The sequence below is a fragment of the Oreochromis aureus genome, linkage group 6, assembly GCF_013358895.1.
Source record: "Oreochromis aureus strain Israel breed Guangdong linkage group 6, ZZ_aureus, whole genome shotgun sequence".
In the NCBI taxonomy this organism is placed as follows: Eukaryota; Metazoa; Chordata; class Actinopteri; order Cichliformes; family Cichlidae; genus Oreochromis; species Oreochromis aureus.
In genome coordinates, this window is record NC_052947.1 from 1,014,850 (window position 1) to 1,029,300 (window position 14,451).

At 39.4% G+C, this 14,451-nt stretch overlaps 1 protein-coding gene across 2 annotated transcripts in view; it reads right to left on the reverse strand.

Moving 5' to 3' along the window:
- LOC116329646 (glutamate receptor 2-like) overlaps window positions 1-5,929 on the reverse strand; it is a 126,882-nt gene extending 120,953 nt beyond the window's left edge. For both annotated transcript variants that reach the window (XM_039612927.1, XM_039612926.1), the window contains exon 1: window positions 5,747-5,929. In XM_039612927.1, the coding sequence (XP_039468861.1) occupies window positions 5,747-5,852 (106 nt within the window). In that variant the 5' untranslated portion in view covers window positions 5,853-5,929. The remainder of the gene's footprint in view (window positions 1-5,746) is intronic.
- Between the last annotated feature and the right edge of the window lie 8,522 nt (window positions 5,930-14,451).

Below are 14,451 nucleotides of genomic sequence, written 5' to 3' on the forward strand. Positions count from 1 at the left end.
TGGCCATGGATCATCCCTCTCAATCCACAAGCACCTAGAAGCTTAGCAGTGTGTAGGCTCTGTGGAGAGACTGGCCAGTGACCCCTCTGCAGCCTACTTCCACAGGACATGCTCGCTAACCCTGTCTCCAACACGCTTCCAGAAGAGCCTGGCATTTGGCCAGCTTCCTTCCAAGTGCCTCCTCTATGCAGTCTCCAAGGAGCCATCAATTCTATCAGAGCTATCTGTCTTGAGGCCTCTGACATTATCACAATATCTGGGCACAAAGATGTTTCTGCAATGTGTGCTGGAAACTTGAGTTGCTTCCTGAGATCCACCATTAGCTGCTGGATAGTAGGCCTGTAGAAGCTTTAGGCTGTTGCTTACTTGCTGTTATCACCGAGGAGATGCTTTCACCAGCTACCGTCAGCAGCTGGTCATGGTGCCAGCAGAGGTTTGAAGGACTCAGTAAGATATCACATACAGCTTGGATGAGGAACTTTTATCACTACTTCTTAGCCGGTAGATTGCTGTTTTTCAAATTGGATCAAATCAAGCTCAGTAGACAACCCATGGTTGGACCTAGAACAAGCATTCTGCAGAAAATTAAAAATCTCTGATTTGCCTTTTATTAGCTCTAGAGTTAAGAATCATAACTGCCTTAAAAGTCTTTGCATAAACACTTCTCTGACATCCTGGTGGGAATTTCTAAAAATAACAAAGTCTTCCTTTTCCTCATGTAAACTGACACCCATTTGGAACAATCCAAATGGGTGTCCAGAATTCAAGAGAAAACTTATTTTCATTCAAAGAACTTTTATCAAATTATGGAATCAGCAACAGTTAATTTCTTGAATATCAGCAAGTCCATCATATAGAAAACAGCCATCAGCTGTACTTAGAAATACATACATGGGCAAGAGCATTTCTAAATCTTTTTATCCCTAAATTGTTATCAAAAATGTTATTGTTAAAAACTGATGACCCAATTTTACTTCCAGCTGAAAAATGGGAGTGAGATCTCTCCATTAAGGGTACCTGGACACAAATATGCTTAAATACCATCAAAATGTTGCAAGTCCCAACTTACAACTTACACAAACCTCTGCACAGAACACACTCCACATGTTTCAAGTGGGCATTATACACTCAAACATATCACCCACTGCACAGGCAATCCTGGAGCCAGGAACCTTATGCATACACATAAACATACACACACACACGCACACACACACAAATACAACACAAGACGGTTGATTTGTTTTTCTCTTCTAGGTGCCGTTTGTGATTGTTTTCTTGTATGTTTTTTTCTTAAACTTGCAGCTTTTGGCGATTTATTGCTTCTCTGTTCTCTTTATCCTTTTATATATTTTCTGCCCTTTTCTCTCTCTCTCCTACCTTTCAGCTTTGACACTGTTATGTTACACATGTACTTTAATATCAGAAATAATGTTCATAGAAATTAATAAATTACCATTTAAAAGAAACACATGAACAAGAGTAGCCAAGAGAGAATTTATAGAGCTCATCTTGGAAAAGCAAATGTGTTTGCCACCTAACTGCATTTAGATCATAATTCTGATTGCAAAAGCTGCCAGACAAGAAAGGCTAGAACATTTTTTAAAACTTAAGACATAACTGACTTCATCTAAGAAAAAACACACATAAACTAGCCTACTGGACACAAGAAAGGGGGATATGTCAGTGTTGGTGGTGATTAGCTCTATGGCCATCTACTGTCTGTATGGAGTTTGGATGTCTGTGCGTGTTCTCTGTGGGTACTCAGCTGTCGTCCCACAGTCCCCACTCAGCAGGATTATTTTAATAGGTGATTCTAAATTGGTGCAAATGTGACAGTAAATGTAGGGCTGGATATTCACAAATCTGGAAATACATACTGTATATATAATTAACAGTTATCATACCTCATTTATTTCATGATTTTATTTCATTATATACCCATGGCACAGTGGTTAGCACTGTTACCTTACAGCAAGAAGGTTCAGATTTCATCTCCACTATGTGGCCGGGGCCTTTCTATGTGGAGTCATGTTTTCCCCGTGTTTGTGTGGGTTCTGTCTGGGTACACTGGCTTCCTCCCACAGTCCAAAGACATGCAGTTAGAGGGGTTAGGTAAACTGGTGATTCTAAATTGCCCATAGGTGTGAATGAGAGTGTGAATTTTTGTCTGTATCTATGTGTTAGGTCTGCAACAGACTGGCAACCTGTCCAGAGTGTACCCCGCCTCTCGCCCTATGGTAGCTGGGATAGGCTTCAGCCCTCATAAGGATAAGCAGAAGAGAATGAATGGATGGATCTGCACTCTGCACATATAAATATAAATATGCTTTATTTTCTGAGTCATTTTGCTATTGTCTGTTTGTCTATTCTGTTAAGCACATAAGCTAAATTCCTTGTATGTGTACACATATCTGATATTCTACACTATAATCTACAAATTGTATAGAATATACTATATTTCTGAAATATTATGTTTTACATTATGGCTCCACAGTGTAATTGTTTACACATTTGCCTACAAAGTGAACAATCCCCTGTTATATCCCGGTAGGTGACAAATCCCTCGGGTTGCATCAACACAGGCATCTGGCATAAAAATCTGCCAAATCAAACATACAGAGGTTCCTGCAGTGGTGATCCTGTGGGAATAAGGGAGCATCTGAAAGTAGCTTTATACAAATATTTCCACTATACCACTTTGTGTAGTTTGTCTACTAGAACCATTGTCTCTGGCATCAAGTCATGCATTCCAGAACTTCAGGTGAAATGGAAATGTTTTTACATGCTGTCATACCTCAATTATTGTCCAGAATGCTGCTTCAAGGATTTGCACAGAGTCCTCTATAAGGTAATGTGTGATGTCTTTACACAGGCTGGTCATAAAGTAGGATTGGTAAATGCACTGTTCTTGTATAGTGCTTTTCTACTGTACTTGAGTACTCAACGCGCTTTATACAACATGGTTCATTCACACATTCATACAGTCACTTTTTCCTGTGCCTAAGTTCTTTCTATGTAGTATCCACACACATTCCCACTCTCATGAAAACATCAGAGAGCATCTTGGGGTTCAGTTTGCAGGTGGTACCTCTGGTCACATTACAGAAAATAAACAGACTGCTTTTGAGGTTGTAGCTTCCCACCTGTGGAAGATGCTTCAATTGGTCTTAAGCTGTGCTGTTTTAATGTCATAAATAGATACATTTTTAAAACATTTTCTGATTCACTGTCTGTGATTTGCTTAAAAATGTTTATCTATTGGTTCAAAGTTTGAACATATATAATGATGAGTGCTTTTAGCTTCATATATCATATGGCACATTGAAATCTGAGGCCATTATTGAATATACCTCAGAAATTAAGATCTATAATTTGGAAGAAATACATTAAAATAACTGAGGTTTGGCTAGTTAGAATATTTTAAAAATCCAGGGAAGGTAATAAGGTAATAACCTGAAATTCTTAAATATGACAATTAAGAAAATTATATTTTCATTCAACTTTTATGCGAAGCATTTATTCAGACGGTTATCATACCCTTACCTCTGGCAGCCATGGCATTGTGGTTAGAGCTGCATCAAGGGGTTAGGTGTTAAGATTAGGTGTTTAGGGTTAGTGTCTTGTTAGCATCAGACTACCAATTCTATCATGCGGACACAGCAGCTGGGTCTTGCAAGACTAGCTGTTATTCTAGGGGCCATGTTATTCATTGCTAAGTATATAAATTACTTGCTTGATGTTAAATAAGGAAATGGACTTCATGCCTATGAATAAACACAATTTAGTCTGGGAAGCACCAGCACAGTTTGGTAGATCTTTAAGTGTGTTTTACTTCTTCTTCTTTCCCCTTTAAATTAGTAATTAATTTTTTTTTTAATTATTCTTGATATTTCATGTGTTTTCATCATAGCACATGAAATATAAATCCTTTGAAGTATACATATATAATATATGCTTCTCTGTTAGGTTAGAATATATAATAATTAAAGCTCCCATCCCTTAATCAGCCCAAAGATACTTCTCTTCTGCCTGATTGCATTCACAGACCCATATCAGCAGTAGCATCTGGAGACTTTGTGGAACTGCCTTGATGTGGCAGATAAGCTGCCCATTATAGATAGGTCAGCAAACCCTCTGCTTAAGAAATGTATAATTTTGTCTTATTTGTTTTTCACAATTGATTTTTTTTTCTATTTAAGAGCCCCTTGCAGGTTTAGAGTTCATATCTTTTAAAGCATTTATACTTTGAAATGCTGGACTGATTCGTCATATAGTAAAATGGAAAAACTTTGGAAAAAATGCCTTTCATTGCCTCTATATAGTCTTTAAGTGTCTTTAAGTGCCAATCTTAATCCTATAATTTACTGCCCTCTGGTGGCCACAGTTAGTTGTTGTCTTTGGGAGCTGGACTGCTGGACTACCAGCAATGGAAATGGTGAGCTAACACGTTTAACATATTGATAGATCCTAAGTGTTTTGCCATTTTTAAGTAGTGTGTCTCAAAAAGTAGGTTATTTGGCAAAATCTTTTTCTGTAATTTAATTACAAAAGGTAAACTGGTCCCTGGTGCCACCCCACACCCCTCTCTAGACACGCTCCTGCTACAGCTGTCACATTGTTAATGTCATGTCACTCCTAAATCAGACATCATCAGGGGCTGAGGACAAAAAGAACTGCAGTGATACTTAGTGATCCAAAGTCCTCTTTAGGGTGGAATAGAGTGATACAAGAATGAGCCTTTAACCCGAAGGCTCACATTTGCAAAACTAATATTGTAAACTGCCAGAAACCTAAAAATTACAGAGATATTTTTCTAATGTTTGCATATTTTTCAGAAATATTTAAGAAACATTTTCAATAACATTTTCAATACCCTCATAGTGCAATTATTGTTTGCAACGTGTTATTTGAGCCTTCTCAATTTGATTTATATTAATATATTTTAATAAACCTTAACCAATGTGTGGAACTAGCTTTTTGTGAAAAGCTACATTTTTAGACCTATGCAGTCCTCAGATGACAGAATTGGTTTTATTTTTTTAATTTTTTCAGCACTGTATCATGTATGTAAAGTATGAGATTTGTAGTTCAAATGTAAAAGCAGTGTAATGTGACTGAAACTCTGAATAACATCAAATACTGTAGATCTGAAAGCTAACTAAGTGTAATAATGGAAAACTTTACAGAAACAACCAGTAATGTTCATTATAGCTTATTCTAACATTTTAATGAAATGCTGAAAATCACCCACTTCCACTAGGGGCTTGATAGATATACACGTGTAAGGTCCAACAAGAAATGCAGTTCAGGAAATAAGTCTCATGTGCTGCGTTTCAGTGAACTTAGATCTTCACTTGTCCCTATGACAGCACCATTAAGACTTCTGTGCACACAGGAGCAATTGCAGATTGACGGAATACTGCATTGTTAGTAAGACATTTGGGACGCATATAATTCATTTTATTTTTTGATCTATTTATTAATTTACTATTTAAATGATGAACATATTAACTCAATTAGAACACTGCAGCAGCAGCAGCAGCCGTGCAATCACGAGGCCTGGCGTTACTGACAGCAGGATAAAGAGGATGGAGATGAGAGAGGCCCACGGGCCAATAAAGAAGACACGGAAAGACAATGAAAAGGAAAGGTTTAAACGGGTAAAAGACGAGCTTTAATACACGATGGAACAGGAAAAGTGAGGATGACAACGATCGGGCGACGACAGATATAAAAATCCTACCAATCTGGACGCTCGGAGATCCGCACAATGCCCCGCGCCATAAGAGTGCCACCAAAAATAGCAGCTTCATTGTGGTGTTCAGGATCCTCGCGCAACACCACAGCATCTTACGACAGAGGTTCCTACCAAAACATCACCTCCATCAAAGACGATGTAATCTCATGGCGTTATTCCGGTTTTATTTAGAAACGTCTCGGGCTCTGCAGATGCCCGATCCTGTCTCCTGAGGTGCGCGTGCTGCTGCTGAAGCTGGACTTGAGGGCGCGCGCACTGAATTGCCTAGGAATCCCGATGAAGCACGAGAGAGAACCGAGAGCAGCCGACTGCTGCACATGAGGTTATTATAAACCTCCGCTCGAGGAGGCTGACGAAAATTCCAACATAACAGATGCACACTGGGAATTTTTTACAATAACTAATTTCTAATTGGATTAAGCAGTGCCTAAAAACTATTATAATAATTATATTATATACATTATAATTATGATTTCCTTCTGTCTTTAGATCGTTAGATGCGCCTTTAAATATGTTACTATGTATTTTCACATTGCTGAATAGCAGCTGTGTCTATATATATTGCCGTGTGAGGTAGGGCAAAAAGAGACTGAAGCCCCCCCCCGGTTGCCGGTCTTAATCTCCAGCCGTATGCGAGTGAAAATGATCCGTGTGCAAAAACAGAGCTTTTCTGTATGTCCTAATAATAAGGCATTTGTATTCTTACTCAAAGATAAATCAAAATAAGTTAGATCTATATATAAATGTGAAATGTTGTTTGAGTAGTGAAAATGTTCTAATGGCTCACTTTTGTGTGTGTGATTGTGCGTGTGTGCACATGAACCAGGAACGCAGGAAGACACAAACTGTGTTGTCACACAAAATCCTGAATCAGAACAATAACATTAAGTGTTGTAGTTGTTAAACACAGAACCAGATTTTATATGTGGCTTTACTACTACAATCGCTTAAAACTGATCAAACTGTAACACAGCAAATGTAAATATGTAGCAGTTTCCATAACTCATATTTGGTTATATTGAGGTTTAATTATGCTCAATTGCTCATTACTGGCATGTTGAATCAAAATAAAATAAATAAAAATAAAAATGTTTAAGTTAACTTGTATAATAAATCAATACATAGAATAGCAGTGATTCTAATAACCGGCCTCACTGAGAGCCTGTACAGAGTCTGACCTTGGTGTGTGTGTGTGTGTGTGTGTGTGTGTGTGTGTGTGTGTGTGTGTGTGTGTGTGTGTGTGTGTGTGTGTGTGTGTGTGTGAGTGGATGTGGATGTGTGTTTGGTGCAGGATGGGTCAACATGACACACTGGAGCCAATAATTTCAGTGAATGTCTGCCTCACAAAATGTATGATTTTATAGAAGAAGTTGACTAAAATAAATGTTAAAAATAAATAAACTGTGATTGACAGACATTATGAAAAGAAAGTATTATCTTCTGTATTTGAATTATAAAGGAATTATGTTACAATAAATCTTCATGTGAAAATGTACTAAAAACAAATCTAACTGAATTACGTAAACTGAATGAAACAGAGTGAATTATATCCATGTGTGACTGAATATTTAAACGTGATGTGAATGTGAACTCTCTATACTAGGAATAACAAAGAATATGTAATAAAGTTGTTTTAAAGGTTAAACTTTGTGTTAAAGTTGGATAAACAGAGACTGATAGATAAGGTGTGGGTGGACACTGGATGATTAGATGTAAACAGCTTGACTGAATGACCAAAATATGAAGATGTGATGTCCAGTGAGAGAGGGGGGAGAAAAGTGGACTGTAATAGAGATTTGGTTCTTTCCTTTTTGTCTTCTGTGAGATGAGCAGTTCAGAAGATTGTATCTAAGAGGTTCAAGTTAAAATTCCAGCAGGGATGCGAGTGTGAAAACAGCAGCCCAATCTGTGAACCTGTGAATTGATTTTGTAATTTTTGTCTTTCCATCTGCTCATTTTTTTTCCATGTTATGTGGTTAATTGACAAGGATTTTGGTTTACATTATTCTTCCACTGGATGCCCAGCTGCTTTTCTGTTTGGAGATGATCATCCACTTGGAAACAAAGGGATAAGTGCAACTTTAGGTCTGGTTATGCTCATCCTCTCTCCAACCTCTCTTCAACAAAGATAAGAACAAAATCAGCATTAGCTCAGAGTAGGTAAGTTATATAAGCATAGATTAAGTGATTTGATTATTGTTTTGTCATTATTACTATTTGCTAAATTGCTTTAATAAAATCCCCTGCAATTAAAGTTTAAATTGTGGACATTCACTTATGATCCTTTAGTGAAACACACTCGGCACAGGATTATCTGTACGGAACATGGCCTGGAAGTCCCGTCCCCTAGGGCAGTTGAGAATGACCGAGCTAACATCCTGTGGGACTTTTACAAATGGACAAATGGTGATGATGGATGACCAGAGGAAGAAGGCTATAGTGATGGATGTAGTGATGGCAACATCAGGAAAAAGGAACACGAGATGCTTGTGAAATAACAAGGGCTGAGTGAGGAGCTCTAGAGGGGAGGGCAGCAGTGGTTCAGGTGATAATCAGAACACTTGGGGCAGCAACTCTTAAACTGGGGGACTGGCTCCAGCAGATCCAGGGAGAGATCTCTGTGCAGAAGAGTGCAGTCCTGGAAACAGAAAAGATACTGCACAGGACCTTCAAGCTTGCAGGCTTCTGAAGGCTCACAGGGCGGGTGGCAAAGTTTTTTTTTTTTTTTTACTGATTATTGTGTGCTGTCTGGACCAAAGACAGCACACAGTGACAGTCACCACAATTCTTGCTCCAGACTACAGTGGTGGTGTGCTTTATACCAATGTATCAAACAATATAGGCATGTCATGTGGACCAGCCACCTTTCCCCTCTTTGTCCTGTTCATAACATTTTGTAACCAAAGGAATTGCACACCTTGCTGTAATTGAGTCAGCCACAACTTCTTCTGTATGCCAAAGTATTCTAGGGTTAAATGTGAAAGCATCTGTTCAACAGCCAAGTCTTGGCTTAAACTGAATGATGCAACAGGACAATGATCCCAAACAAAACTGAATATTTTAATTTTATTGGTACAGCACAGTACAGTAGTTACTGGTGCCAGATGGGCTGGTCTGAATATTTCAGAAACTGCTGATCTACTGAATATTTACACAAACTAGGCCTTACAGAGAATAGTATGGAAAAAAAAATCCAGACAGGGCCAAGTTTCTTGGTGAAAATGTTTTATTGATGGCAAAGGTCAGAGAAGAATGGCCAAACAGTTTCAAGGTCATAGAAAACCAAAATTGATATGGAAACATGGATTCATCCTGCTGTGTATCAGCAGTTTAGGCTGATGTTGCTGGTGTAATAGTACAAGATAAAATTGTGATGGCTGTTTCCGGCAAAATAACACACTATGTCACAAAGCTCAAATAATCTCAAACTGTTTTTACCTCTGCGGCACTCCAGTTCCACCTCCTCGGAGAACACGTCAGTGTGGGTGGCAGAAATGCAGCGGTAAGCTGGTGAGGCTGAAGGCTGAGCATTTCTCTGCTTATTTCAATCACAACTTTGGCATTCCTTGTCAGGTTTATATTATTGGATTGTAAGTTATGCTTAGAAATATCTACTCATATATGCTTAGAGTTTTATAAAAGATTGCATAATGATAGAGGTTTGATCCTTAGCAGTCTGTAAAGACTCTGTGTGCCTTCCAGAGTGCTCTGACATGCTCACACAGAGCTTAAGGTCATGAGAGAGGTTATATCTTCTCTTACTGATTTATGGTAAAGGAGGACACCTACTCTGTATATGGTTAAGTATAAGAGCCTTTTGTTTAGATGGACCGCTAGACTCCTGGCACCAGCTTTGGGGAGTCTTCGCAGGATCACATCTTGCCCCCCCCTTTGCGTACTTGGTGTTCCATGCTTTTGCTGTGTAGTTAAATTGTCTCGTTCCAGCAAGGGGTTGTGCTAGACAGACCCATCATTAATTGGTCCTTCTTGAGTCGGATCTCTGAATCGACGTTCATCGAGGGGAAAAAAGAGACACGCCGAACGACAGATGTCAGCCAGGACTTATAGAAGTTCCTGCAGTAAAGTCCCGAGACGTGAGAATTTGTCATCGGGCCGGTGGATTAGCTGTCTGTTTTCCTCCTCGATGAATGACGATCGACGGGATTCGAGGCTAATTCTACACGCTAAGCAACACCTAGTAAGTTTAAAGAGTCCAAATCTATAACAGTACATCTTCGCCGGCTTCGTGGGGAGATGTCCGTGGCCGCTCAGTGGGGCTGAAATTTGCCGTCTTAGTGGGGCGATAGCCACTCAGTGGGGTTTATGTACAGAAGCATTAAGTCGCAAATTGCGCAGTTCAAACTTTTTTGGTTCGCCGGCTTAGTGGGGCGAAGTACAAGTAAATTCTCTGCCACTCAGTGGGGTGTCGAGAAGTTCCGTGGAGTCCAGCTGTGGTGGACAGTAGGCCTATTTTGTGTTGTTGTTGTTTGTGTGCGTTTGTGTGAATCAGTGCGGAGCAGACACGTGGTTGCCAGCTGTTGTTATCATGGGTTCCCGAGCAAGCAAGACTGCCTCACAGGGAGACGACACATTCATGCAAGAATTCGCTCCCGGCAGCACGAGGTATTTATATTGTCATAAAAACTGTGATTTTGAGGGTAGACTAGTTGCTGGAAAATGTTTAGATTCAAATGTTAGAAGTTTTCAGAAAACACAGCAGCCTTGGAGAGCGTGCAGAGAAGGCCAGCCCACATCAGCAGCAGTTAAGATATGCTCTGGTGAATGGCTTTCACCCACCCCTTGCTGAAACAAAATGTTTAGATTATTCTTTAGATTGCCCTGATCAACAGCAGCCTGTGCTCCAGACCATAGATTTCACTGAGGTGGATAATTGTTAAAAGTAATCTGCATTAAGATTAGGTTAGCTCAAATTCAGTGCAATGACATATGAAATGAAGAATACAAGGAAAATAGCTGAACTAATGAAGTGCATAGAGGCACTTGACCTGTTTGAAAACCTGTCGTCCTATTATGAGTCATTGTTGACATATAGATCACACCTATAAAAACAACTAATATGCTGATCCCTGTATACAACAGCTAAAACTACATGATGGAGAAGCTGAATTGAATATGAAAGTCTTTATCACTGTGCAAGTCTTTGCCACTATGTGCGGCAAAGCATGCAACCACTGTGTGAGGTTGCGTTCCGGTCTCTTCTGAGCTGATGAGCAAGCTACACATTATCAGAGCAGGAGCTGGCTGAGAACTCATCAGAGAGAGGGAAACAGAGCTATGATAACTCGAGTATGCAGCTATCTGAGAGTTCAGCTTCTTCCTCACAACTCAGATGCTCAGCAGTTTTCCTGCATCTTGACTCATGTGTGTAAAGTGTTCATAGCATCAGCATCATGTTTTTGCTTATTTGTTTTGTTCGGTTGAAAAATAACTAAATAAACTTGTGATCATACTTATGGATCACCATGGCACATACCATTGGCCATATGATTTATTTATGCAGATGAAAAAAGTGAGTGTGAATGTGCCTGATGTCGCAGAGTGTGTGTGCGCTGTGTAAAAGTAATTGTCTCCAATTGTGAGAGCGGTGATTCTGCAGGTCACCAGCTATTGTAAAGAAAAAAAAAAGAATAAAAAAGAAACAAAATTTACATTTTAGATGAAAAATAATAATAGGAAAAAGGGTTTTGTGTTTCTCAGCCAAGAACAACTACAATCTCATTTTCTGCTTTTAAGAAAGGAGATTTCAAAAAACAGAGAGAGAAATGAGTGTTGTTTTAAGCAGTAATGCGAATAATGAAAATGTCTTAGTTTGTCACTTTTAGGTGAAAAGCAGACCTGGATCGATTTTCCACATGCAGCGGGTTGGAAGAAAGTTATAGGTTAACATCATTGGAAACGTTCAGGCCAAGTTTCTGGCTGAATCGTTTACAGCATCATGTGTTCCTCAACCTCACAAGTGAGCTCTCACTCCTCCCTGAAGACAAGGAATGCAGTTCCAAAGAGCAATAACATGGCAGATAAAGAGACAGCAGCAAAGTCCTGAGCAAAGAGACCCAGCAAGCATCAGCAGTGTGGACAAAGGAGCATCAGAGAAGAAGAGCAAACCTATAATCCTGATTGATTGGATGAATGGCACTGTGTTTCCAACAAGCTGCAACTTCACTGTGCTTGTGAAGAAAACTTTTGAGAAGACTGTTGGAGTTTGACATTTGCCACTTTTGGAGTAAAATGGCAAGAAGAGACAGCGAAGAATACAGGACAAAAGCTGAAAGAGAACTGCCGGCTATTGGACTGTTGAAGTGGGAGAGGACAACGGAGTGAGAGGAGTAAGTGAGAACACAGAGGAATGCTGTTGTTTAATGTGGGAAATCAAAATTTGGGTTAGCAAACCTGGGAAAAAGAAAACTGACCGCTAAAGTGGGAAAATTGTGAAGGAGTCTGAAACACTGCAAAGAGAAACATATACAAAATCACACACACACAACAGAAAATGTATTAACCCTACTAACACTTACAAATACAAGAGAGCTCATGAAGATTAGACAACATCTTAAGCATGTGAGTCTGTTTATCATCTTGTCCAAGTCACTTAGTGTGATGAAAAGTGATGCAAAGACCATTGGACTAATAGCAAATTAGTTAAAAAATTATCAAATTATAGCAAAGAAATGTGAAGGAAAGGCAGCTTTAAGGACATGCCCTGCTGGAGATGCAGCTCCTCAGATATCAATTAAACCTGCCTAATAACACAAGCACACATGCAATGAAGATCAGCTTGTTATCTCTCATCAGTCTGTCAATTTAACAGACACTTGTTATCAAATCCTGACAGTTGACTCTCTAGGTTACAGGACAACAGTTTAACTTTTGTGGGAAAAAAAAGATTCTGGTTTGACCAACCAGTGATCAGACAATAAATTTAGTTGTTAATATAGTAAATTGGGAGATGCTTTCTGCTTGATTGATGCAGCACAAGTAATTTATTGTATGAAGGAAATTCTCTTTTGTGATAATATTTTGAACATGCATTTCTGTTGTCCTGTCAACTTGGTGGGTTAATAGCTGATATGCAAATTAGCTGATTGTTATTAGATTAAGGAAAGGTGATTGAATTCTGACACAAGTGAATGGAATGTGTTGGAGTCTGTTAGAGTGTGTAGTGGATTTTTGTTTGATATGTATAACTATGTAACTATATACACTATATATCTATGCACACTGAACATATATATTTTAACTTTCATGTAGAGTCTTAAGCACAAGACATTTTGCTTCACCGAGGTTTATTAAGTTGGTACTGTAACAGGGCAGTTAATGTAGGGTGAGAGTTCTCTTGAATAATTTACTTAATAATTAATTAATTTAACGTCTTTAATGCAGCACAACCAAAACAGTAACATTGTAACAGAGATACGATATAAACACACACACACACACATACGCACACAATAAATGTCACATGGTAGCAGAGATACTGAAAACAACATAATGAGATCACTGTCATGTACACACACACACTATAAACCTACACTGGAGTGTTTATTTTTATGTAATGCATTTAACTCATATATTTGATGTAGTTAGGCCAAGTATTATTCACATTAATATCATAAGATTATCACAAAAACTATGCTACTTGCTGTACTAATGTGTGACCTTTGACCATGTTGTGACCTATTGTCAGAGGGTAAAGCAAAGGGTTAACCTATTGGTGTCACTTTGGACCGGGCCCTCAGCCAGCACCAGGTGTGAACTCTGGCCGCTATCTGACCCCAGCAGCTGTGCTGGGCGTGTGGGAAAGTTACCCAGCAGCAGGGGGCGGCGACACTGGTCCCTATAGAGATTGACAGACCACGTGACTTTCGCGCATTGCATGCCGGGAGGTGGTGGAAAAACATTCAAAGTACCGCATTAAATGCAAGCATTTGCAGCACCGCAAAACATTTATTCTCCGGTTCCAGTACCTTCTTGCTTTTTCTTTCCTCACCAAAAAAAGAACGTACAAACCGAAGGAGAACAATGCCGGTCCGTACAGAGACAGACTTGACGAAAAGGCAAAGAAAAGGTACGAGGAAAATATTAAAGGAGTGAAAGGGTCAGACCCTTACCAGCACACAGAGTGGACAAAAGACGTCAGCGTACTGCCCAGCTTTCACCACGCTCAGATTTATAATTATACGGTTCTTGGAGTGAGTGCATACACTCATGAAGTTTTTAGTAACTTCAGGTCACCGCAACAAGCCCAGGTACAGTTTACCGACGGATGGGTACAGGACCTTGAAATGCACCGTGTAGAACACAAGACCATCGTATACGAACAAAGGTAAGTTTACCAGTCTCACAAATCGTCTTCATAAAGCGTGGCAATTATTATATATAATATATTATATTATATGCCCAGTCTGGATCGCATTCCAGCATTTCGTAGGCTGGTTTGCCAACAAAATACAGCAAACATTACACAGCAGCAGCATAGCGATGATTTCTGTTCAGCGCCAATTAAGACGTATTAACTACCACAAAACACTTACCTTTGTGGAAATGCTTGGAGCAGACTAACATGTGAGGTGGAGTGTTTTCGAACGTTATATTAGGTCTTCTGATAGCGGCAATCCAGGCCATCCGTCGCCTCTTCGTGACTTCGGAGACATGGCTTGGAGAATTTCTCT